At 40.7% G+C, this 27948-nt stretch overlaps 1 protein-coding gene across 1 annotated transcript; it reads left to right on the top strand.

Moving 5' to 3' along the window:
* The first annotated feature begins 15435 nt into the window (after positions 1–15435).
* Positions 15436–27714, top strand: tnfsf12 (TNF superfamily member 12). Its single transcript, XM_080792812.1, has 6 exons — positions 15436–16315; positions 17857–17938; positions 19958–20014; positions 20183–20206; positions 20374–20501; positions 21776–27714. The coding sequence occupies exons 1-6, from the start codon at positions 16142–16144 to the stop codon at positions 22049–22051; spliced, it is 741 nt and encodes a 246-aa protein (XP_080648938.1). The 5' UTR covers positions 15436–16141; the 3' UTR covers positions 22052–27714.
* The last annotated feature ends 234 nt before the right edge of the window (positions 27715–27948 follow it).

The following is a 27948-nucleotide window of genomic DNA, read 5'->3' on the forward strand; positions in this document are numbered from 1 at the left end:
GCTATAGCCCCTACCGTACGGCATACTATAGCACGCCGTTTTTCATCATTTTTGAGGATTTGAAGAAAATTCAAAATTTCAAAAAACATGGGTTATAGCCCATCGTTTTTTGAATTTTTGAAAAAAATGTTATCCTCATTTTTCATCATTTTTGAACATGGGCTATAGCCCCTACCGTACGGCATACTATAGCACGCCGTTTTTCATCATTTTTGAGGATTTGAAGAAAATCCAAAATTTCAAAAAACATGGGTTATAGCCCATCGTTTTTTGAATTTTTGAAAAAAAAATTATCCTCATTTTTCATCATTTTTGAACATGGGCTATAGCCCCTACCGTACGGCATACTATAGCACGCCGTTTTTCATCATTTTTGAGGATTTGAAGAAAATTCAAAATTTCAAAAAACATGGGTTATAGCCCATTGTTTTTTGAATTTTTGAAAAAAAAATTATCCTCATTTTTCATCATTTTTGAACATGGGCTATAGCCCCTACCGTACGGCATACTATAGCACGCCGTTTTTCATCATTTTTGAGGATTTGAAGAAAATTCAAAATTTCAAAAAACATGGGTTATAGCCCATCGTTTTTTGAATTTTTGAAAAAAATGTTATCCTCATTTTTCATCATTTTTGAACATGGGCTATAGCTCCTACCGTACGGCATACTATAGCACGCCGTTTTTCATCATTTTTGAGGATTTGAAGAAAATTCAAAATTTCAAAAAACATGGGTTATAGCCCATCGTTTTTTGAATTTTTGAAAAAAATGTTATCCTCATTTTTCATCATTTTTGAACATGGGCTATAGCCCCTACCGTACGGCATTTGTAAGTGTAAGGCTTTATTGGGTCGTCCACTCACAGTTAACAGTCTTTGTATTGAGTTTGTGCTTGAAATGTAGGCCTACTGTAATTCTGCAAACTGTTAATAAATATTTCAATCAATCAATCAATCAAAATTGACATTTCAACTATTGATCAGACGCTGTGCATTGACGACACCTAGTGGTCATTCATTTTAATTGCATGCATGCAGAGAAATCACAACATTGTGAGACGCACTGGGTCGTTGCCATGTTTTGCCACGGAAACCAGCGACCTGCCTTGTGTAAGTAAGTAAATTTTATTTATAAAGCACCTTTCTTAACAATGTTACAAAGTGCTGTACAGTGACACAATAAAATCAATCATAATTAAAACAGGACAGTACAACAAGCAAATAAGAACAACATAATCAAGTCAAATAAAATCAGAAAAATGTTCCCGAAATAAAAACGTTTTCAGTGGACGAAGCCAGGCTTGATACGAGCAGACGTGGCAACGCGATTGAAACACAGGGGCAATCTCCCGTTGGCCGAGAGGTTGGAACTCACGGGCCAATGGGAGCCTGTGTCGTGTAATTTCTCCCTTTACACTGACTATAATTCTATCTATTTGAGACAGAAACGGCTAAGCAATACGGCAGGCTGTAGGCTGTAGTCAAAAGCACCGGACGAATGAAGGCAGGCAGAGAGTGTTCTGAAGTGTAGTGTAGAGTCGATCATTTTATTGCAACCGAGACCAAGACAGAGAGCTTCGCCATTGTCCCTGAGCCTGGAGCTCAGGGACTCCCTCGTACTGAACCGCTGCCGCGGCCAGTTTAAGACTCCGTAAACCTTGCATTTTACAGGACATATATACAGTGTTTTTGCATAGACACAGATATACGGAGGTGGAGACTGAAACTTTACATACCGGTATTCATCAACATATTGCCACTTGGTAAGCAAAGGTCTCTCCTGGATACAATAGAATGCTAAGTTCCCTATCACACCTGGCCAGGCCAAGCTACTTGACTAAGGCCCACGACACCTTGACTTTAAATATCAAAGACAGGCCTCTGCAGACACAGTGACTGCAGATAGTGACAGTTGACTTATTTAGCATGCCCTTAGCACAGTGACCAAATGTATAAGTCGGACATTTTAACACGGCTTATATATGAATATCATGAAATATAGATACCACACCTGCATGCTTTTGGGCGGCCAATAAGGGCAGGGGTAAAACAGAGAGAATTGTTTCCGGATCCTTAACATCAACTAGCACAGAAAAGCTGTGTTGTATTAACCAGCAGTTAGCTCAGTCTGATGAGTGTCTGTGTTTGTGATCCACAGGTCCAGGGTTCAAATCCCACATTATTCATGTGTCTCTGTGATTCTTTGCTTTGCACACTGACTTTCAGAAGGACAACTTTAAAGCAGCACAGAAATTCCCAATGATTGTGTGCCTCAGTGGACCAACGGATAAGTCAAATGATATCCGTAGTATACCTAGTAGAAGTGTGCCGGTTCGAACCCCGACATACTCAAATCTTTACTGACACTTTGCATTCCACACTAACATCAACTAGCACAGAAAAGCTGTGTTGTAGTAACCAGCACTTAGCTCAGTGTGATGAGTGGCTGTACTTAGTTGTGATCCACAGGTCCACGGTTCAAATCCCACATTATTCATGTGTCTCTGTGATGCTTTGCTTTGCACACTGACTTTCTTGAATAAAAAATAAAAACTCAAAAGCACCAGGAGACATCTGCTGAATGCCCCAAGGTGCCTTGGCTCAATGGTGTGGAGCGCTTGACCCAGTTGCCAGCTTCAGACAGTTGGCCGGTTCAAGTCCCATGTCATGACATCAAGGTGCTGGAGGACCATCGGGAGTTCCTCCTACAGCTCAACGCTGCAGTAATTTGAACTTTTCAAGGCTAGAATAAAAAATAAAAACTCAAAAGCACCCGGAGACATCTGCTGAATGCCCAAAGGTGCAGTGGCGTAATGGTGTGGAGCGCTTGGCCCGTTGCCTCTGCTACAGTCAGTTGGCCGGTTCAAGTCCCATGTCATGACATCAAGGTGCTGGAGGACCCCTGAAGAACATTTTCAATGTCCATCTAAATTCTAAAAAGGCTTGTTAAATATGAGTTCCCGGTTATACCTTACATGCCAGTGTGGCGCAGGTGATAAACCGGGGGTTTGTAAACAGGACATTCAGGGTTCAAGTCCCCTGAAGAACATTTTCAATGTCCATCTAAATTCTAAAAGGCTGGTTAAATATGAGTTCCCGGTAATTCCTTACATGCCAGTGTGGCGCAGGTGATAAACCGGGGGTTTGTAAACAGGACATTCAGGGTTCAAGTCCCCTGAAGAACATTTTCAATGTCCATCTAAATTCTAAAAGGCTGGTTAAATATGAGTTCCCGGTTATACCTTACATGCCAGTGTGGCGCAGGTGATAAACCGGGGGTTTGTAAACAGGACATTCAGGGTTCAAGTCCCCTGAAGAACATTTTCAATGTCCATCTAAATTCTAAAAGGCTGGTTAAATATGAGTTCCCGGTTACACCTTACATGTCAGTGTGGCACTTAGCTCAGTGTGATGAGTGGCTGTACTTAGTTGTGATCCACAGGTCCACGGTTCAAATCCCACATTATTCATGTGTCTCTGTGATGCTTTGCTTTGCACACTGACTTTCTTGAATAAAAAATAAAAACTCAAAAGCACCAGGAGACATCTGCTGAATGCCCCAAGGTGCCTTGGCTCAATGGTGTGGAGCGCTTGACCCAGTTGCCAGCTTCAGACAGTTGGCCGGTTCAAGTCCCATGTCATGACATCAAGGTGCTGGGAAGGACCATCGGGAGACGGTGCTCTCTCCCCCTGTTTCCTGAAAAGTAACGGTTGGGGGTTATGCCGTACGATATAGGCTATAGCCCACGGTCCAAAATGATGAGAAACGAGGATAACTTTTTTTTTCAAAATTTCAAAAAACATGGGCTATAACCCATCGTTTTTTTTTTTTTTTTTTCATTTATTCCGCAATTTCCGCAATTTCCATTTCCACAATTTCCATTTCCGCAATTTCCACAATTTCCATTTCCGCAATTTCCGCAATTTTCATTTCCGCAATTTCCGCAATTACCATTTCCGCAATTTCGCAATTTCCGCAATTTCCACAATTCCGCAATTTCCGCAATTAGAATTTCCGCAATTTCCGCAATTTCCGCAATTTCCATTTCCGCAATTTCCGCAATTACCATTTCCGCAATTTCCGCAATTACCATTTCCGCAATTTCCGCAATTACAATTTCCGCAATTTTGCAATTTCCGCGATTTCCATTTCCGCAATTTCCGCAATTTGCGGAAATTGCGGAATAAATGAAAAAAAAAAACGATGGGTTATAGCCCATGTTTTTTGAAATTTTAAAAAAAAAATAATCCTCTTTTCTCATCATTTTGGACAGTGGGCTATAGCCTATATCGTACGGCATAACCCCCAACCGTTACTTTTCAGGAAACAGGGGGAGAGAGCACCGTCTCCCGATGGTCCTTCCCAGCACCTTGATGTCATGACATGGGACTTGAACCGGCCAACTGTCTGAAGCTGGCAACTGGGTCAAGCGCTCCACACCATTGAGCCAAGGCACCTTGGGGCATTCAGCAGATGTCTCCTGGTGCTTTTGAGTTTTTATTTTTTATTCAAGAAAGTCAGTGTGCAAAGCAAAGCATCACAGAGACACATGAATAATGTGGGATTTGAACCGTGGACCTGTGGATCACAACTAAGTACAGCCACTCATCACACTGAGCTAAGTGCCACACTGACATGTAAGGTGTAACCGGGAACTCATATTTAACCAGCCTTTTAGAATTTAGATGGACATTGAAAATGTTCTTCAGGGGACTTGGGGACTTGAACCCTGAATGTCCTGTTTACAAACCCCCGGTTTATCACCTGCGCCACACTGGCATGTAAGGTATAACCGGGAACTCATATTTAACCAGCCTTTTAGAATTTAGATGGACATTGAAAATGTTCTTCAGGGGACTTGAACCCTGAATGTCCTGTTTACAAACCCCCGGTTTATCACCTGCGCCACACTGGCATGTAAGGAATTACCGGGAACTCATATTTAACCAGCCTTTTAGAATTTAGATGGACATTGAAAATGTTCTTCAGGGGACTTGAACCCTGAATGTCCTGTTTACAAACCCCCGGTTTATCACCTGCGCCACACTGGCATGTAAGGTATAACCGGGAACTCATATTTAACAAGCCTTTTAGAATTTAGATGGACATTGAAAATGTTCTTCAGGGGTCCTCCAGCACCTTGATGTCATGACATGGGACTTGAACCGGCCAACTGACTGTAGCAGAGGCAACGGGCCAAGCGCTCCACACCATTACGCCACGGCACCTTTGGGCATTCAGCAGATGTCTCCGGGTGCTTTTGAGTTTTTCTTTTTTATTCTAGCCTTGAAAAGTTCAAATTACTGCAGCATTGAGCTGTAGGAGGAACTCCCGATGGTCCTCCAGCACCTTGATGTCATGACATGGGACTTGAACCGGCCAACTGTCTGAAGCTGGCAACTGGGTCAAGCACTCCACACCATTGAGCCAAGGCACCTTGGGGCATTCAGCAGATGTCTCCTGGTGCTTTTGAGTTTTTATTTTTTATTCAAGAAAGTCAGTGTGCAAAGCAAAGCATCACAGAGACACATGAATAATGTGGGATTTGAACCGTGGACCTGTGGATCACAACTAAGTACAGCCACTCATCACACTGAGCTAAGTGCTGGTTACTACAACACAGCTTTTCTGTGCTAGTTGATGTTAGTGTGGAATGCAAAGTGTCAGTAAAGATTTGAGTATGTCGGGGTTCGAACCGGCACACTTCTACTAGGTATACTACGGATATCATTTGACTTATCCGTTGGTCCACTGAGGCACACAATCATTGGGAATTTCTGTGCTGCTTTAAAGTTGTCCTTCTGAAAGTCAGTGTGCAAAGCAAAGAATCACAGAGACACATGAATAATGTGGGATTTGAACCCTGGACCTGTGGATCACAAACACAGACACTCATCAGACTGAGCTAACTGCTGGTTAATACAACACAGCTTTTCTGTGCTAGTTGATGTTAAGGATCCGGAAACAATTCTCTCTGTTTTACCCCTGCCCTTATTGGCCGCCCAAAAGCATGCAGGTGTGGTATCTATATTTCATGATATTCATATATATGCCATGTTAAAATGTCCGACTTATACATTTGGTCACTGTGCTAAGGGCATGCTAAATAAGTCAACTGTCACTATCTGCAGTCACTGTGTCTGCAGAGGCCTGTCTTTGATATTTAAAGTCAAGGTGTCGTGGGCCTTAGTCAAGTAGCTTGGCCTGGCCAGGTGTGATAGGGAACTTAGCATTCTATTGTATCCAGGAGAGACCTTTGCTTACCAAGTGGCAATATGTTGATGAATACCGGTATGTAAAGTTTCAGTCTCCACCTCCGTATATCTGTGTCTATGCAAAAACACTGTATATATGTCCTGTAAAATGCAAGGTTTACGGAGTCTTAAACTGGCCGCGGCAGCGGTTCAGTACGAGGGAGTCCCTGAGCTCCAGGCTCAGGGACAATGGCGAAGCTCTCTGTCTTGGTCTCGGTTGCAATAAAATGATCGACTCTACACTACACTTCAGAACACTCTCTGCCTGCCTTCATTCGTCCGGTGCTTTTGACTACAGCCTACAGCCTGCCGTATTGCTTAGCCGTTTCTGTCTCAAATAGATAGAATTATAGTCAGTGTAAAGGGAGAAATTACACGACACAGGCTCCCATTGGCCCGTGAGTTCCAACCTCTCGGCCAACGGGAGATTGCCCCTGTGTTTCGATCGCGTTGCCACGTCTGCTCGTATCAAGCCTGGCTTCGTCCACTGAAAACGTTTTTATTTCGGGAACATTTTTCTGATTTTATTTGACTTGATTATGTTGTTCTTATTTGCTTGTTGTACTGTCCTGTTTTAATTATGATTGATTTTATTGTGTCACTGTACAGCACTTTGTAACATTGTTAAGAAAGGTGCTTTATAAATAAAATTTACTTACTTACTTACACAAGGCAGGTCGCTGGTTTCCGTGGCAAAACATGGCAACGACCCAGTGCGTCTCACAATGTTGTGATTTCTCTGCATGCATGCAATTAAAATGAATGACCACTAGGTGTCGTCAATGCACAGCGTCTGATCAATAGTTGAAATGTCAATTTTGATTGATTGATTGATTGAAATATTTATTAACAGTTTGCAGAATTACAGTAGGCCTACATTTCAAGCACAAACTCAATACAAAGACTGTTAACTGTGAGTGGACGACCCAATTAAGCCTTACACTTACAAATGCCGTACGGTAGGGGCTATAGCCCATGTTCAAAAATGATGAAAAATGAGGATAACATTTTTTTCAAAAATTCAAAAAACGATGGGCTATAACCCATGTTTTTTGAAATTTTGAATTTTCTTCAAATCCTCAAAAATGATGAAAAACGGCGTGCTATAGTATGCCGTACGGTAGGAGCTATAGCCCATGTTCAAAAATGATGAAAAATGAGGATAACATTTTTTTCAAAAATTCAAAAAACGATGGGCTATAACCCATGTTTTTTTGAATTTTGAAATTTTGAATTTTCTTTAAATCCTCAAAAATGATGAAAAACGGCGTGCTATAGTATGCCGTACGGTAGGGGCTATAGCCCATGTTCAAAAATGATGAAAAATGAGGATAACATTTTTTTCAAAAATTCAAAAAACGATGGGCTATAACCCATGTTTTTTGAAATTTTGAATTTTCTTCAAATCCTCAAAAATGATGAAAAACGGCGTGCTATAGTATGCCGTACGGTAGGAGCTATAGCCCATGTTCAAAAATGATGAAAAATGAGGATAACATTTTTTTCAAAAATTCAAAAAACGATGGGCTATAACCCATGTTTTTTTGAATTTTGAAATTTTGAATTTTCTTCAAATCCTCAAAAATGATGAAAAACGGCGTGCTATAGTATGCCGTACGGTAGGGGCTATAGCCCATGTTCAAAAATGATGAAAAATGAGGATAACATTTTTTTCAAAAATTAAAAAAACGATGGGCTATAACCCATGTTTTTTGAAATTTTGAATTTTCTTCAAATCCTCAAAAATGATGAAAAACGGCGTGCTATAGTATGCCGTACGGTAGGGGCTATAGCCCATGTTCAAAAATGATGAAAAATGAGGATAACATTTTTTTCAAAAATTCAAAAAACGATGGGCTATAACCCATGTTTTTTGAAATTTTGAATTTTCTTCAAATCCTCAAAAATGATGAAAAACGGCGTGCTATAGTATGCCGTACGGTAGGGGCTATAGCCCATGTTCAAAAATGATGAAAAATGAGGATAACATTTTTTTCAAAAATTCAAAAAACGATGGGCTATAACCCATGTTTTTTTAAATGTTTAATTTTCTTCAAATCCTCAAAAATGATGAAAAACGGCGTGCTATAGTATGCCGTACGGTAGGGGCTATAGCCCATGTTCAAAAATGATGAAAAATGAGGATAACATTTTTTTCAAAAATTCAAAAAACAATGGGCTATAACCCATGTTTTTTGAAATTTTGAATTTTCATCCTCAAAAATGATGAAAAACGGCGTGCTATAGTATGTTGTACGGTAGGGGCTATAGCCCATGTTCAAAAATGATGAAAAATGAGGATAACATTTTTTTCAAAAATTCAAAAAACGATGGGCTATAACCCATGTTTTTTGAAATTTTGAATTTTCTTCAAATCCTCAAAAATGATGAAAAACGGCGTGCTATAGTATGCCGTACGGTAGGGGCTATAGCCCATGCTCAAAAATGATGAAAAACGGCGTGCTATAGTATGCCGTACGGTAGGAGCTATAGCCCATGTTCAAAAATGATGAAAAATGAGGATAACATTTTTTTCAAAAATTCAAAAAACGATGGGCTATAACCCATGTTTTTTTGAATTTTGAAATTTTGAATTTTCTTCAAATCCTCAAAAATGATGAAAAACGGCGTGCTATAGTATGCCGTACGGTAGGGGCTATAGCCCATGTTCAAAAATGATGAAAAATGAGGATAACATTTTTTTCAAAAATTCAAAAAACGATGGGCTATAACCCATGTTTTTTGAAATTTTGAATTTTCTTAAAATCCTCAAAAATGATGAAAAACGGCGTGCTATAGTATGCCGTACGGTAGGGGCTATAGCCCATGTTCAAAAATGATGAAAAATGAGGATAACATTTTTTTCAAAAATTAAAACGATGGGCTATAACCCATGTTTTTTGAAATTTTGAATTTTCTTCAAATCCTCAAAAATGATGAAAAACGGCGTGCTATAGTATGCCGTACGGTAGGGGCTATAGCCCATGTTCAAAAATGATGAAAAATGAGGATAACATTTTTTTCAAAAATTCAAAAAACGATGGGCTATAACCCATGTTTTTTGAAATGTTTAATTTTCTTCAAATCCTCAAAAATGATGAAAAACGGCGTGCTATAGTATGCCGTACGGTAGGGGCTATAGCCCATGTTCAAAAATGATGAAAAATGAGGATAACATTTTTTTCAAAAATTCAAAAAACAATGGGCTATAACCCATGTTTTTTGAAATTTTGAATTTTCTTCAAATCCTCAAAAATGATGAAAAACGGCGTGCTATAGTATGTTGTACGGTAGGGGCTATAGCCCATGTTCAAAAATGATGAAAAATGAGGATAACATTTTTTTCAAAAATTCAAAAAACGATGGGCTATAACCCATGTTTTTTGAAATTTTGAATTTTCTTCAAATCCTCAAAAATGATGAAAAACGGCGTGCTATAGTATGCCGTACGGTAGGGGCTATAGCCCATGTTCAAAAATGATGAAAAATGAGGATAACATTTTTTTCAAAAATTCAAAAAACAATGGGCTATAACCCATGTTTTTTGAAATTTTGAATTTTCTTCAAATCCTCAAAAATGATGAAAAACGGCGTGCTATAGTATGCCGTACGGTAGGGGCTATAGCCCATGTTCAAAAATGATGAAAAATGAGGATAACATTTTTTTCAAAAATTCAAAAAACAATGGGCTATAACCCATGTTTTTTGAAATTTTGAATTTTCTTCAAATCCTCAAAAATGATGAAAAACGGCGTGCTATAGTATGCCGTACGGTAGGGGCTATAGCCCATGTTCAAAAATGATGAAAAATGAGGATAACATTTTTTCAAAAATTCAAAAAACGATGGGCTATAACCCATGTTTTTTGAAATTTTGAATTTTCTTCAAATCCTCAAAATTGATGAAAAACGGCGTGCTATAGTATGCCGTACGGTAGGGGCTATAGCCCATGTTCAAAAATGATGAAAAATGAGGATAACATTTTTTTCAAAAATTCAAAAAACGATGGGCTATAACCCATGTTTTTTGAAATTTTGAATTTTCTTCAAATCCTCAAAAATGATGAAAAACGGCGTGCTATAGTATGGCATGAATTGAACAAAGGGCATTGTTCAATTCATCAAAACATTTAGAGACAAACAAATAGACACTTATATGTAGTTAAAGCAACAGAGTTAAGCAACAGAAACAAACAACAATGGATTCTACAGTGTAAAGACACCAATTTAATTATAAATGTCAATAAAGTTGAATATCTAATAATATCAATTTAAAATGTATTATCCAATACAAATTTCCTTACCATTTTTAATGTTTTAGTTTTGTATTGCTATTTTTATTTGCTAATTGTAGATTGACATACTTTTTGTTTCTGGCATTCCGCTGCTTGTTATTTTTTATTTTATTTTCATGTGAAGTACTTTGAGTTGCATTTTATGTATGACATGTGCTATATAAATAAAGTTTAATATGTGAAGTACTTTAGTTGTCAAGGATGCAGACAGAGTTGAACCCAGGAGCAAAGTCACAACAAACTAGAGTATAATAATAAAGTATTTAATAAAGAATTACGAGATATCTTACACAGGGGAATGCAGGTAGGAATCAGGCATGAATCAGAATGACATCAAAGTCAACACATGAACAGGCAGGACATCTGTGACACAGGTTATGAACTGACAATGAGTGTTTGTACTGAGTCCAGTTTTATAGTGAGCAGGTTGATTGGAGAAGTGTTCACTGCTGGGCTGATTAGGTAGTTGACAGGTGTGTAAATGGAACTGGGTGTGCTGGAATGGGATATGGGAGGCCAGTGTGGAGACTGAGGGAGAGACAGAATGTGACAGAGTTGCATTTTATGTATGAAATGTGCTATATAAATAAAGTTTACACCACTGACTGTCCCTCCATATAAAATAAAGGCGAAAGTCACAAAAGAAAATTGATCAGTTACAATTCCAGACTATGAAGAATCATTTAATAAAGGAATACTTCCAGATTCAGTTAAAGATTAGCTACAATAATTGTGATATTAAAAGTGAAATGCTCGTCATATGACATAACAGAGAGGAATGGGCCGGACCCTGTGCGCAGTAACCAGCAGTTAGCTCAGTGTGATGAGTGGCTGTACTTAGTTGTGATCCACAGGTCCACGGTTCAAATCCCACATTATTCATGTGTCTCTGTGATGCTTTGCTTTGCACACTGACTTTCAGAAGGACAACTTTAAAGCAGCACAGAAATTCCCCATGATTGTGTGCCTCAGTGGGCCAACGGATAAGTCAAATGATATCCGTAGTATACCTAGTAGAAGTGTGTCGGTTCGAACCCTGACATACTCAAATCTTTAACATTTCCGCAATTTCGCAATTTCCATTTCCGCAATTTCCGCAATTACAATTTACGCAATTTCCATTTCCGCAATTTCGCAATTTCCGCAATTTCCGCAATTTCCGCAATTGCGGAATAAATGAAAAAAACGATGGGTTATAGCCCATGTTTTTTTTAATTTTGAAAAAAAAAGTTATCCTCGTTTCTCATCATTTTGGACTGTGGGCTATAGCCTATATCGTACGGCATAACCCCCAAACGTTACTTTTCAGGAAACAGGGGGAGAGAGCACCGTCTCCCGATGGTCCTTCCCAGCACCTTGATGTCATGACATGGGACTTGAACCGGCCAACTGTCTGAAGCAGAGGCAACGGGTCAAGCGCTCCACACCATTGAGCCAAGGCACCTTGGGGCATTCAGCAGATGTCTCCTGGTGCTTTTGAGTTTTTATTTTTTATTCAAGCCTTGAAAAGTTCAAATAACTGCAGCATTGAGTTGTAGGAGGAACTCCCGATGGTCCTCCAGCACCTTGATGTCATGACATGGGACTTGAACCGGCCAACTGTCTGTAGCAGAGGCAACGGGTCAAGCGCTCCACACCATTGAGCCAAGGCACCTTTGGGCATTCAGCAGATGTCTCCTGGTGCTTTTGAGTTTTTATTTTTTATTCAAGCCTTGAAAAGTTCAAATTACTGCAGCATTGAGCTGTAGGAGGAACAGGCCTTGAACATGGAATGTCTGTACTGAAAGCCTGATGATTAGACCACTGCACCATCAGTCAGACACTCTCAGGCAAAGTTTCCTGGTAATTTTGAAGTGATCTTTTGTTCGTTAGCCTTCAGTTAGTAAAGTTTAAATAACACAGCATCATATTAATCAGATGTTTCTTAGCGCTGTTGAGGTCTTCTTTTGTATGACAGTGTAACAGCCGGGAATCGAACCCTGGTCTCCCACGTGGAAAGCCAACATCTTAACCACTACGACAATTAGAGTTTTGAGGTAGTCAGGCTGAGGCTGAGGCTGTGAGCCACTGCTAAAATAGCAGTAAATGAAGCTCAATAACTAGCATTAAACTTTAGGAAGAGTGGGATTTGAACATTTAGGCCCAATCCCAATTCGTTTTTTAACCCTACCCCTCAGCCCTTGCCCCTTGTCCCTACATAATGAGTGTCAAGGGGTAGGGAGATAAATCATCCCCCTAGGAATTGGAACATCCCTAAATATTGAACGTCCCTTGTAGATATTGATATACAACCTGTTCTCAGAAAATAGCTGATCTGCAAGCTCACTGCAGGCCAGTGGTCCCCAAACTTTGATGGCATTTCTGTCTCTAGGACCCCCAATTTATATTGTTATATGAATGTTAATTAACTCTGAGTGTACAAACTATAATTTAGCCCATAACCCACTTTGGAAACTACTTTCCATTTGATTTAAGCTGTAGAGATGGAACGTAAATATAACATTGCTGTGGTTATGATGAAATAAATATATTGTAGTTTCATTGGTCCATGGCATTGCAATTTCCGCAATTTCCGCAATTTGCAATTTCCGCAATATCCATTTCCGCAATTCCGCAATTACCGCAATTCCGCAATTTCCGCAATTACGGTTTCCGCAATTTCCGCAATTAACATTTCCGCAATTTCCGCAATTTCCATTTCCGCAATTTCCGCAATTTCCATTTCTGCAATTTCCGCAATTACAATTTTCGCAATTTCCATTTCCGCAATTTCGCAATTTCCGCAATTGCGGAATAAATGAAAAAAACTATGGGTTATAGCCCATGTTTTTTTAAATTTTGAAAAAAATAGTTATCCTCGTTTCTCATCATTTTGGACCGTGGGCTATAGCATGACATGGGACTTGAACTGGCCAACTGTCTGAAGCAGAGGCAACGGGTCAAGCGCTCCACACAATTGAGCCAAGGCACCTTGGGGCATTCAGCAGATGTCTCCTGGTGCTTTTGAGTTTTTATTTTTTATTCAAGAAAGTCAGTGTGCAAAGCAAAGTGTCACAGAGCCACATGACTAATGTGGGATTTGAACCCTGGACCTGTGGATCACAAACACAGCCACTCATCACACTGAGCTAACTGCTGGTTACTACAACACAGCTTTTCTGTGCTAGTTGATGTTAGTGTGGAATGCAAAGTGTCAGTAAAGATTTGAGTATGTCGGGGTTTGAACCGGCACACTTCTACTAGGTATACTACGGATATCATTTGACTTATCCGTTGACTTATTTTTGGCGAATGCAATGTAGTCTATATGTTTTGTGGGAGTGTGCAGGTTTTATTTTGCATAGAGAGATGTGTGGTGGAAGTGTGGTTTGGTCGGAGATAGAGCACGAATGAACGGCCATGTGCTCATGTACCCCCTGTCTATTAGGGTAGCAGGATATGTATCAGCATTATTGTACTTTCCCACATTCATACACAAGCTACTACCAGAATAATGTAATGTTACTTAGTGTTGACTGTACCTCAATCGGAAAATAGAACTGTTACACCAAATGTATATTCCATAATACTATGATGTTGCTTTCCGACAAGAACTGATCTACATGGAGTACTGTACTGTAAATTATGCTTTAAGAGACTTATACGGATCAAGGATCAGGTTTATCTTTCAGATTATATTTGAGAAGAATGACCTGTGAGTAGTAATCCTAAATCAACTCATTTACGCTCAAATGACTTGATGAAATGTGACTCTTGATCCTTTGTGGTCTTATACACAGTGATATTTCTTCAGGGAAAGAAATACAAAATACAAATTAAAAGAAAAGAAAATATCTGTCCTGGCAGGTCTATTTCAAGACAAATTGAAGAAGACAACTGGTGGAGACATTTAAAGGTTTATCTTAAGTAATACTGAGATGTAAATTAATGTGTCATATTGTTTGGCATTTCTGCAGATGAACTAGCACAATTTGTGAAAATATAGGAAAAAACAACCGTTATGTCACAATACATTAAGCAAAAAATAAGTAGCTGCTGACACTCCTAGCACAGTGCCTTTGGATAGCAAATGATTGTACTGTGACAATGGCTGGAAATCAATAGACAAAAAAAAAAAAAAAAAAATGCAATGAACATTCGGCAATACAATACAACTTTGAAACATGATTAAAGGGACCAATTTTGAAGGCGAAAACAAATCAAACCAATTCCAGGTCAAAGGTCAGTATTTACATTATTTTGTTTGTTCTTTAGGCAAATAATTCTTTGTCAGGTAGTGGTAGTTCGAGAATAACATGAGGAAGAAAATGGCACTATATAAAAACATGCTCAGGTGATCATATTTTTGAGCTGCATTTGATTTTGCACACATCAATAAAAGTATGAATTGCACTTTTTTTTGTCAAAATGAGCATATATTTCAACAGTACATTATCCACTATACATATATCAAATTACATTCAATAAGAGAGAGAGAGAGAGAGAGAGAGAGAGAGAGAGAGAGAGAGAGAGAGAGAGAGAGAGAGAGAGAGAGAGAGAGAATAAAGAGATGGAGAATTGCAATAACTTTAACTTACATCTGCTGTTGTGTTGGCTATATGACCTGACAAGCACTCAGCCCGTCAATTGCTGCTAGGCATATTCTTTATCACAGAGTGTTTGGACACTCACATAATATAAAAACCAAATGAGTAGGCCTACCATGGTAAGGTGTGCTAAATTAACTCAAGCTCAACTGTAGGTTTCATAAAGGTGACCAACTTCCTTCACATTGTACCATTTCTAATTGGTATCAGTCATGGGGGGGGGGGGTATGTCAGTGCTTCTTCCCCTATACCCTACCGCCACCGCGTGGTCACAGTTGGAACTGGTCAAAACGTCTATATGGGTCTTCTTTTTCAGGGTTGCAAGTTGATGAAAGTGATCTGGGAAGCCGCGTAAGTCCGGTGGGCTGCTGCTCTGCTCTGAGCCTTTCTTGCGTCGTTGACCCCGTTGGATTTTCTTTGCGTCGGGCGCACGCCGGGATGATCCCAAGTGGTTGTTCATTGATGGCGTTTCAAGTCAAAGTGCAGTTTGATCATATGCGGCCACTCTGTCCTTAATAGAGTGAGTGACCCCATCAAGCGGATAAAGGGAAGACAAGAACGCTGAGTCAACGAATCACAAGAAGGATGCAACAGTTGATGTGAGCGAGCGAGTTGCATCGTGCAAAAAAAAAAGAAAGAAAAAAAAGAAAGAAAATCCACTTGTAGCCTACTTGAAGAAGGTCTGCTGTCGAGGCAGCCACGGACTATGGTGGCTTTGAACTGTGCAAATTTGGAGGTACGGGAGGTATTTTTTGAAACAATCAAGGCTTTCACGCAAACAGAAATTGTCTGCCTTCTATTTGACGCGACTTGCTTTGAGCGGCGGCATCCACATGCGTGTCCCCCCCGGCTCCCCCCACCACCACCACCACCGAGATGGACATTTGGGCACAATTAAATCTGGTGGGATTGCATGCACTGTTGGAATGGAGTTGAAGTGGAAACGTCGGATGGTCTGACTGCCACGGTCGGTCAATAGCAGTGCAAGATCTGCTCTGCACGAACATGCAACGAATTCTGCAGAAGAGACGAGTGCGCAAGGTTCGGGTGGTCTGGGCTTTCCTGGCCCTGGTGGCCCTGTCGCTCGCCGCGTGCAGTGCGCTGTTCACGGCGTGGACCTGGCGACAGACACGGGACCTGTCCCAGTCCTTCAGAATCCTGCAGGATCGACTGGAGCAGGTTCGTATAGGCTATGGCTTATTTTTTTTAAACAATAATACAAACGCTATCTATCCTCGTTTGCATAGCATGCATTCCTGTACGTCAATATCAACAATGTTATTTACTCCTCGGCAAGTTGGTAAATAGTGGAACTAGTTTGTTATGCAATTTCTCTGTGGCTGCGGTTACGGGAATCTCCGCGGGGGGCATGGAAAAATGCGAAGCCACTTCAGCCCCCCCCCCTTCACCCCTTGTGCATTCTTGCCTTTGCACTGTACCACTTAACCTTAAGGTTCTTTTATTGCTTACCAAAAAGTGCGGCCAAGCAGTGGAGTTATTTGCTTATTGTTGCATCCAGTTTAAACCCCCTCCACCCCCAATTGAATTGTTTTGCTGCCAGTTGTGCTCCAATTATAGACCAATTTGCTGGAAACCCTTTATGTTTTTGCCTTTATATAGCCAACTGAGTGCACTGACTCTTTGAAGGTACAACATAGTCATAGGGTAACAATCCCAAGTCTTATTGAGTGATTTTGAACATGTACCATGTACCAGTCACCCCATTTGTAAATTGCAAGTTGTGTATTTGGGCTATTATAAAGTAAACATATGGGCTCTGTATAATTGGTTTTACACTTGCATGCATCTTGCCTACAATTGCTTGTAGCCTACTATGCAGGCACATCATGCATGAGATTGCATCATGAAGCAAATTACTTGCAGTACCCGTCTGAAAGGAAACAGCAGTGACAGCATGGAAATGCTTATGCTGTCAAATGTGCATTGTTTTGAAATCGAAGATGCACTTGCATCATGTGACTGTCACCCACCCAGTTACGTGGCAATTAAAGTCACGTATGCGTGCGTTCACGCACGTGAGCACAAACATGTATTTCTTTTGTTTCCACTCTCTCTCGTCTCGTACCCTTGATGGGACATGTGGAGTGTGTGTGGAGTCCAACTCAAGGGCCCTGTCAATTAGACCCTCAGCCAACTCCTGATGGGAGCCAGTGAGCCAGTGTGAATAACTGTATGGATTGGAGAGCACACTCCCTCATTTCCACAGTAGCTAGCTATACAGTATATCCAAACACGATATCCCATAGCCACCTTTTATTTTCCTATTTCATATAGGGCCTCCAGCCAGGTAGTTAATGAGGCCCCTAGCTGAGGATTTAAATATTTGCTGGCGTGACAAAACTCAGCCCCCCCTTTTTTCCACAGCAGGGGAGTTAAGAAATGTGAAGAATGCAAAGCACTAAAAACATGCGTTTAGGTGTCGCAACCACTGCTAAAGGCTATAGCATGGCATTGGCTGGCCAGACAATGGAAAAGACAGACGTTAATTTTGTGGCTGCCTGGGTGGAAGGAACCGTCTGTGTCAGTTTGGGCTCTGTGCCAGTGCAGTAATATTATAATAATAAACTGGACGGGCTTTTGCAGACGTTTCTTTTTCTTCTTTCTTCCCCTTCTTAATGTGCTCCTTTGCTTGTTTTATTGCTGCAAGTTCTTATATATATACAGTATATAAGCCTGCTGCCTGTCTGTCTCCTCCGTAGGTGAATACTCAGAGGAAGGCTATTGTTCAGCTCATTCTGGAGAAGAGAGAGTTGCTTGTGGGGCAGAGAGTGAAGAGAGATGGTACTGTTTTGTGTGCGTCTGTCTGTCTGTCTGTCTGTCTGTCTGTCTGTCTGTCTGTCTGTCTGTCTGTGTCTGTGTCTGTGCCTGTGCCTGTGTCTGTGTCTGTCTGTCTGTCTGTAAATATACTGAATAAGAATATATGCCCAACATGCTACTATGTGATTCCAGTTGTCTTCAATATCTTAATGCACAGCACACGGGCATGGAAAAGTCAACTGAGTCCATGTTTACTTTGGTATCCTATAGAGTATGTAGCTCTTCCCACCCAAATCATCACCCCTGTCACAGCAGACACGATATACTTACAAATTGAACCATGTTGTTTTTTCGGGAAGCCCATTTAACACAAACCTTGGCCATACTTGGCCCACATGGCACTTTGGTCAGGTCTAGTTGGCTGCGGGCACTGCCCGCTGCTAAAAGTCGACACAGGAAAAAGTAGGCTGGATGACTGTTTCAGAAATTACAGGTCTGTCCGGATGGCCTCAAACCCAGAAAACCAGCTGGCACGAGGAGTTAAGGCCTTGTTGCACGCTTTAGGGAATAAAAGTGATTTTCTTCTCCTGGACGTGGCTGACACAGCTATGATTTGTTGTGAAAGTGGTGATATTTGATGACCTATCATTGGAGTATTTATGGGCCCCACTTGCGTCACCACTGGTGAATTGCTGGACTTTTTATTCTTCATAGCTTGTCAGTAAAGATTATGTAGAATCCTAGTCGAGAAATAAATGTGGTACATATTGACAAAAGGATGCATTCATTCATGTATGATCTAGTATCTGGTGAAAGAAACTGCACATATATTACCATACTTGACAGCTTACATTGTCTTGCAAAACACATTGTTACAGTGGTCAAAAATGCTAAATCCTGAACGGAAAAGCCAAATAGTTTTTCCACAATTCGTGGAGAGGACTTTGAACCACATTTCTGCATAACACAAGTAATTTCCCTTTATTCAGATGGACAGCTTTAGCCGGAAAATCACTGTTGCTCGAAGGCATAATGTTCACCCATAGCAAAATCCTAAATCTCCAGGGTCACCCACCTGTGAGTTATTTTAGCAGGGGCTCAATATTCCAGTATGAGGGGGCCTCACTCACTCTGCATTTGCTGCTCCGCCTTCGAGACGTAGTAGTCTTAAGACAAGTAGTGCATGTACTCCACAGTCGGATAACAAAACCAAAACAAACTGTTGGTGAATTAACGAGGCCACTCGTTGAAGTCCTGAAGAAATATATTTTATTTATTGTATTTATTTGAATGGGGGCCAGGTCTCATGTTGCTTCACTCCATTTTCCTTGACTTCCATCTCTTTTGGGTCACAGAACTTGCCAAAGACCTCTCTCTTCCTCTCCCTCTCTACCTCCGCTCCTCCCCTCTTATATTCTATCCTTTTATGCATTCTCTTTCTCTCCCTCCCTTTCCCTTGTTTTCACTGTGCAGTTAAGTGTTCTCTCATTCACTTTTTTCCCTATCCATCACTCTTGTGGTACATCTTTTCTTTTTTTCCCTCCCTATTCCCCTTCAACCCCAACACACACAACTCACTCCTCTCTCTCCATCTCTACTCACTCCCTTGTTCTCCCCTCTCCTATTCCATCACTTCCATCTACATTTCTCCCTGCACCCCCCATCTCTCTGCATTTCTGTATCTTCTAGATGACTGGAAGCAGCTGGCTCTCAGATTAGCTCCAAAAGAGAAGAAAGGAGAGAGAAAAGAAAAGAAAAACTGCACATGCTGAATAAGAAAAAAAAAGAACCAAAAAAAAGTATAACGAAATATATCAAAAGCACGAGAAAGGAAATCCTTGTCCATCTGCTAAGCGCGTTAAACCACTTCAGGTGGAAGGAAAAAAATGCCCAAAAGCATATTTGCAATGTTAAAACAGAGATGCAGCTGTTGTTTTTCTGATCAGAAAAAACACAGTTTTTTTCTCCCTCACTCTTTCTCCCTCCCACCGTCTCTGTCTGTCATTCTAACGTGGTATTCTCTCTTTCCCCTGCTTTTGTCAGGGGGGAGCGTGCGAGGGAAGAGTGGAAGTGGCAGGAAAGTGGCGTCTCATTTTGAGAGTAAGTGCCCTGGCAGATCTCTTATAGCCTCCTTATGTAGCATCTGCTGAAGTGGTTTTAGTCATATACCCCTATACAGTTGCAGTAATAAAATCTTAATTGACTTTCCCCTGTCTCTCATTTCTCTCTCTTTCTCTCTCTCTCTCTCTCTCTCTCTCTCTCTCTCAGTTACTAAAGTGTCCTCTCAGCCAGGTAAGAGCCTAACAACTGGATAATGATGATGTTTGGCGATTAGTTTTGGTGTCTCATGGTCCCAGCCCAAGCAATAACGTGTGTGTGTGTGTGTGTGTGTGTGTGTGTGTGTGTGTGTGTGTGTGTGTGTGTGTGTGTGTGTGCGTGTGCGTGTGCGTGTGTTACAGTGGGAGAGGGTGGTGTGATAAAGGGCTGGGAAGAGGAGACGTTGAATATGAGCAAAGCAGTGAGGTACAACCGAGACCTAGGCACCTTCACAGTGGAGAGAGCTGGGGTATACTTCCTCTACTGCCAGGTGATTCTATGGGACATGTAGTCAATATATTAGAAGGACTACAACAGCAATGGGAGGTGCCATCATATACTTGACCCTCAATGACCCGTTCTGTTTCTCTAATTTTCCACTGATATATCCCTCCTCCCTCGCTTTTCCATACATTTTATCAACTATTAACTTATTCTCATCTTATATTTGTAGTGTTTTCTGAATTTGGTTTGCATTCATTATTGAAATGGACAGCATTGGACATGAATTGGCATTGGACATGATTGCCCAATGCCAATCCAAATAGTTTAGCAACCGTTGCTAAGGATGGCAAGCTTTCGTCACCTCATAGCTGTCATTGTTATTTTGCATGGCTGTGTTATTGAACACATACACAGCTTAACGTCGAGAAAGTTACATGTCTGACCCACCCACAGAGTGGAGTGGGTGGGGCTTAGCGAAGGGCAAATTGACCCACAGAGTGGAGTGGGTGGGGCTTAGGGAAGGGCTAATTGACCAAATCAGTGATTTTACATGAGAGGTTTTCAAATTGATTCATGTCTTTCATTGGACCATGGACCCCCAATTCAATTTACTTTATTCTTTTGGTTCAAATTAACAGTCTCATCTGTTTTTACGCCCGGAGACTCCAGTCCAGGACAGGCTTCAGACACGCCTCTTGTGCGAGATACCTGCCTCAGATCGGACTCGTGTAAAATTCACCATTGTACATAGATGTAATGGATTACATTACAATAGCAATATTGAAACATGTTATATTAAAATATTATGAATTCAAAACGGTTGTACTATTGATTTGGTTGGAGGAGCCCCCAATGGAATCTCCTCAAGGACTCCAGAGGGTTTCTTTTGGCAGTAGTAGTATCTTGAATTTCATACTCTTACAGTACTTAGTTTAGACTAGTCATTGGTTAGACCAGTCATTAGTCCTACAACCTATCTCAAACCCTCACCTAAACCTAACCTCCCACGGGGCAGCACACCCTTAAAACCTCTCCCAACCCTTAACGCACCCCTCACCAACCTTAATCCGGTCGTCTTAACGCACCCCTCACCAACCTTAATCCGGTCGTTTTAACGCACCCCTCACCAACCTTAATCCAGTCGTCCTAACGCACCCCTCACCAACCTTAATCCGGTCGTTTTAACGCACCCCTCACCAACCTTAATCCGGTCATTTTAACGCACCCCTCACCAACCTTAATCCGGTCGTTTTAACGCACCCCTCACCAACCTTATGTTTAACCTATGCTATGTCTAACCCACTCTGACCTGCCCTTCAGGTTCTGTTCAACGAGCAGGAGTCTCAGTACGTCAAGCTGGACGTGGTGGCTCGAGGGCACAAGGTCCAGAAGCTCCAGTGCATGGAGGGCTACGGCACCACGCCCGCCGCGGGGCCGCACCCCTTCCACTTCCTCAAGCCTTGCCAGGTGTCTGGCCTGCTGCGTCTGGACCGAGGGGCGGAGCTCCAGGCCATCACGGGGCCGTCCTTCAGGCTCCACGCCGTGGGAACCTCTTCCGCTTCGCCACACGTCTTCAGCATCTTCAAAGTCAACTGAAGGTCGACAAGGAGGGGGTGACGCCAAGTGAGCACGGCCTGCTGCGATTTGTTAGCGTTGCAGACTTCGTGGGCACAGAGACCCGTGAGGAGGGGCGTTTGAAACTGCCGAAAAGCCCAGATGTCAGTTTTTTTTAAAGAGCACATCATGAGTACATCGATCTGTCGCTGTAAACCCCGGGAAAGAAATAATAATAATAATCTGTCAGACATCACATCATGTCAGTGTCTCTCCCCAAAGACCTGAAAGACATAAAAAGGAGTCTTGCTTTGTGGAGTTTGCGGATGGAATGTTCTCTGGACCCGCGGTTGCCTTTTTGGAATGCAACACAGACTGTGGAGTAGGAACTGAATGTGGCCAAACCCAGGACCCATAGTGGACCCTTTTGGATGGTGGCCAAGCGAACAGATGTGATGGATACTTTTCTGTAGACGAGGGCTCGCAATTTATAAAAACTTACACGGATTGTCAACTTGATCTTAAGATCGTTCTTTTTTTTCTTTTTTTTTTTACATTGTGCTTTTATACTTGATTTATAAGAAGGACCATGACTGAACAAAGCTGTGCATGCCCTCCCACTGTTCCATCGCAAAGTGCCTCAGGAAATTGAGAGCCCATAAATGAACAGTCAGTTCTCCACACTATAAACAACCTAAAATAATCACACACTCACACCCTTTCTTTTACATGTAGATAATTTATGTGCACATGGAAGTGGGGGCTGAAGTAGGAAGTAGAACTGGGAGCGTTCTAATGTCAAAAGTTTATAAATAACAACATAGATGTGAATTTCTACCTAGATTATTATTTCTATGATCAGGGCCTTTCAATATACAGTATAAGGTTCTGGATGTATTGTATAGTATTACTTGGCTTTCCTTTTAAAAAGCAGGTTATAGTAAACCAAGCCTGGAGCTTAAAAGACTAATGTCTGCTTTTTGCATCTCTCAATGTCTCTGCCTTTCGTACGTTTTTGGCACCACAATGGCTATAATTTACAAGCTATTTGAAAACCATCAGGAAATTATTAACTTATCGTTACAAATTGTTCATAGATTAGTATTTGGGAGGCCTCCGACGATCCAAAGCCAATATGTCATTTACATTTTGTAATCTGAGGTAAAATCCCACACTCTAAGTGCCACTGAAACCAAAGCACTGGCGTGGGATTTGGTTAATACCTATATGTCAATTATATGAGAACATTAGAAGATATTTTTTTACAGCCTTTACTATTATTATTCGCCAGAATTAAAGTAAGAGAAGAAATCAAATAGATCAGTTTAATTTGCACATTCATGAAAGCTCATTCCGGTGATGTAACGCTCATAAAGTGAAAGTTAAAACACTATAATGGGGAACATCACACTGTTTATGTTTGCCCTGTGGTGTTTTAGTTTGAATTACGGATTGCTTATTTTATTCCTTCATAGCCAAGTAAGGAGATGATTGATGAAAGACCATGTGGGGAAGACCTCAAGTGGGATCGTGAAGGGGAACACAGCAAAAATCCTTAGTGTCTATTTAACTTTTTGGGAGATTTGGTTCCATTTGTAGTTGAACCAAAATAAAGGATTTCATTGTGTAGACTGTCGATTTGCTGGTTCAGATCAGAGATCTAAAATTAAAAAATATATATTAAAAAAAGCTGAAGTAAATATTTAACAAATCTACCCCGTCAGTCTCAGTAGCTTGAGGTTCAACACATCCATGGTTACTCGACAGAATTTCTAATTTCATGTTCATCACAATTTCACAAACAATGAGTTTTACTATAGTCCTAATGTTTATGAAGGTTAATCAGTATTGTGCCGTTGTCTCAATCATTACATTTTTCCATTGGCTTAAAACAGTTTTTCCAGACTAATCATCAAAATATTGCTCGATCAAGGACTTTCATGTTTTCTTGCCAAACTCACAAGACTGCAGCTTATTCACCCTGTTCTAGTCCTTGGCTACTATTTGTAGATATCTTATTTCAGAGTCCAACACCTAGTATATCACAAATGTAATACGTATGTATGTATGTATGTATGTATGTATGTATGCCTTAAATGGCAAGGCTGAATTCTTGTGTATTATAATTATGAAACATGTAATCATTCCATTTCCTCATACGCTGCTGTTTTCTGTGATATTCCTTTTTCAGTGTATATTTCTAGCAGTTGGTTTCAACACTCCTACTCTTGTTTATAAGTAGTTTTTTTGAGGATGGATGGACCACATTGATTTCTTTTCAGCACTTTACTGCAGTAAATGTGGTGTTTTAATAGATGCCAAACATTCATTTTTCATCTGTGGCTGCTTGCAAATGGAAAAATGTGGGTTGAAATGTAGACATTCTATCCGGTTTGATTTCCTAATAGTTTTCCTCTTCCCTTTAGTGTCTGCCGCATCCCCCTTTTGTGTATCTCATATTTCAGCATGGTTCGTAATACACACACACACGCACATCACACATCACAGAGCAAATCTTTGCCATACTTCCTATGCACAGACATGATGGCAAGCCATTAGTGTATCCATACACACACCTCCCTTTGCCATGCTAAATTCCTATACGCAAGCACAAAGACCACAGTCGTGCGTGCACACATGTGAAAGCACACGAGCTGCCATCTAGATTTTCACTTCCTGAATCTGAACCTGGACCAAATAGCTGTAAGCCTTTGAGGAAAAACATGCCTAGCGTTTCCCCGTCTGTCTCACACATACTTCCCTCCCCCAATTCCCTTTTTTTGTAACGAAATGTCAAAGTTTATTACCACCTAAAAAGCCTTATTTCATACAGAGGCCTGTCTCTGGGGAATTATTGAATTCAAGAAACTGGCGAAACCGAATAGAAGTTGTTTGTCAAATATAAATGTTGTATTCAATGCCTAGTTTTACATAAATGGTAAACGAACCCTGCGTTTCCCTTTGTCATTAGTTTTGGAACATCATGGTCAGGCTTTTGATTATTATGAGGTCAGGTGACGGCATCAGTAGTATCAGCTTAGCTGCAAATTGTAATTTGCTAACAGTTTATTACAGTAATGTCTACATTCACACCATGGTCTTGGACACGACAGTCTATTATATATCTTTCTTTTCTCAGTAATTATTTGAGAACCACTGTCTATATACTGTACAGTATATTAACATACACAGTTACCTACACCTACTGTATGCAGAGGTCAGAGCACTGAGATTCTGTACCTTGCTCACCGGTACTTTACAGTACACCCTCTAGCCACCAGATGCAGCTGGCAACCTTTGCGTCACTGATTGGCCACCGGCCACCCTATACTGTACATCAAGGCTAACCTGCCACCCCCCAAAAAACTAGATCATTTATTAAATCCATATAGTTGAAAGGGAGTATAGCTATCAGTGCATCTATTCAATCATCTAACATAACTAATACAAGTAGACATGTGCAATACACGTACAATAGTTGGATGCACACTGAGTCGGATTGGTTTGTGATCATAAATGACACTCGTTCAGTCCCAATGAGGTTTTAATGCTGAAACTATAGTCAACTAAATCTGAACATGCAGTAGGCCGACACAATACGCATCCTCACACAACATTGTAACTCTACAGTCATGATAAAATACTGCTCGTGTCACCTGTGATTCAGCTCTATTCCACAACTGTCCCACACGACATCCTCAATGATCAATGCAACCTAACGTTAATGTTGTTGAGTCACTAAAGATGGAAAAGAGGACCTCACGTTGGTTTGGTTAACACCTTTTAGTGGGTTGCGTTAGACTCACTTGTTTGTTGTCTTTGGACGTAGAGTAGACTATATTATGTTTGTCGCCCCTGTCTGTCTGTCCGTCCGTACGCCTGTCTGTCCGGGTGTCGTCCTACTGTGTGCCACACTGAAGATAAAGATAAAGATATGCAGCATGTGTGAATAGCTAATCTCCGGCACCGTTGCAACCTCTGCCTCAAATATTTCACATCGGACCATTATAGTGCAACCAGGAGTGACATTTTTAGGCTACTCCTACAGATTCTGCCCAAACATCACCTTAGTCATGTGATCAGTCCAATTTTTCATATTTCAACTTGATTGGCTTTCAAAGTTTGCGTAAGTGTTCGGAACAAAATGCCTCATGAACGCTGCATCCGATTGCTGTGAAACTCAAACTTTGCATGCACATTACCACTAGGCCAAGGAAACATGACCTTCAAATTGGCCTCATGGTGGCGCTATAACAGTCATTCAACCATAGTTCATATAATCAAAATAAGTTTACCTTTTTTTCTCCTTTTTTTTGGCCTTCAATAAACTACCTGGCCTGGCAGAGACCTGTGCCATAATTCTAGAAACTATAGACGAATAACAGCTTAAGTCCACACTAATTATCCATAATGTATAAATGATGGATAAGGGATCAGGACAACTAGCCCTTTTCGTGGAGGGGTCAGAATATAATGTGGGACTTCAACTGTTACTCTATGTACTCTGATCTCTAAATATGGATCTCTAGTCGAATCTCTAGTCTCTAGTTTCCAGGACAGTGATCAAACACATTTTCATATTTCTGTACTTTTGGTTATTATACCCGAAACACCTTTTCTCATTTAACCATTTGAACCCTACGTATATACACACTTCATTAACCCCCCACGGGTCTATATACTCGCCGCAAATAGCCAATATATAATGTGTCGCAAGGCGACACATTATATGTAATGTTCACTAATAGGTATGATAGGGTTCATGTGGTAAAACAAATATATATGTATATATTTTCATTTCATTCGATTTTATTACAAACAAAAACTAAAAAATTAAAGAAAAAAAAAACAGTTGATGCATCATCGATGACATGTTTTGCTGCCACTCATGGTTCCATCGGCACTACTACATACACAGTGACACGAGAGACCCAGAAATAAACACAACTTCTGGTCAAAGAGGACAAAGGAATAGTGGAGGAAAAAAAAGCATAGTTACATGAGTGCTCGTTTTGACAGTCAGAACATTTTAGTTAAGGGGTTGCAAGACACTTTATATCTAACATAACGAGTGACATGGATTCAGACTTCTTGACTTCATAAACCTGACCGTGTAAAATATCCAGGGTTTGGGGAATTAACTCCTAGCTACGTTTAAATTTCTTTCCTTTAGAAATAAAGTGGACTAATTTGACTAGCATTTACAAGCTGACATCAGGCTATTAAATGACTTTACATTTGTTCAGCTATGTTTATTAAGGCGTATTTGATGATATACAGTTTATAAAATGTACTCAATTCTAGCGCTGGCCTCTTGACTGTAGAGACCATAACAATACACTTTAAATGGTGTTAGATAGTATACATTTTCAATTGCTCTTAACGCATTTAGGGTTACATAATGGCCTATTTACTGTATAATATGCATAAGTCATTTGCAAGCCCCCAAATCTAAAATGTAAGCAGGAAAGATGGAGATTAGTTTTCTCGTAATACATATGTACTTCTGAAGTTAGCTCAACTTCTTCGTTTTGCTTTCTCTCATGATAATAGGATAACGTGGCGAAGGGGTGCATGGTGTATCGCGCGTGCTGTCGTTTTCATAGGTTCCTGCTCAAAAGATAGTCTTAATGGCCGTAGCTTGATCGTTCTCGAATTAAGTGACAGCGAGGACAAACAGCAACACAAACAACAACAACAATAATCATCATAACCATAGTTGCACGGATGAAAAACAGACGGCTGTGTCATGGTCTGGCGCCCTACAGACCATGTCCCCATGTCAACCACTCCCACATTACATTCCCACTCTCAGTCCTTGCCACACACCTGCTCACACTCCCTCATTATCCCCACAGTGCCATGCCCCTTTCACACCTGAGGACACTTCTCCAATCATCCTGCTCCCCATAAGACTGGACTCATTCCACACAAACATT

This window comes from Protomyctophum bolini (assembly GCF_963924005.1).
Source record: "Protomyctophum bolini genome assembly, chromosome: 20".
NCBI classification, from domain to species: domain Eukaryota; kingdom Metazoa; phylum Chordata; class Actinopteri; order Myctophiformes; family Myctophidae; genus Protomyctophum; species Protomyctophum bolini.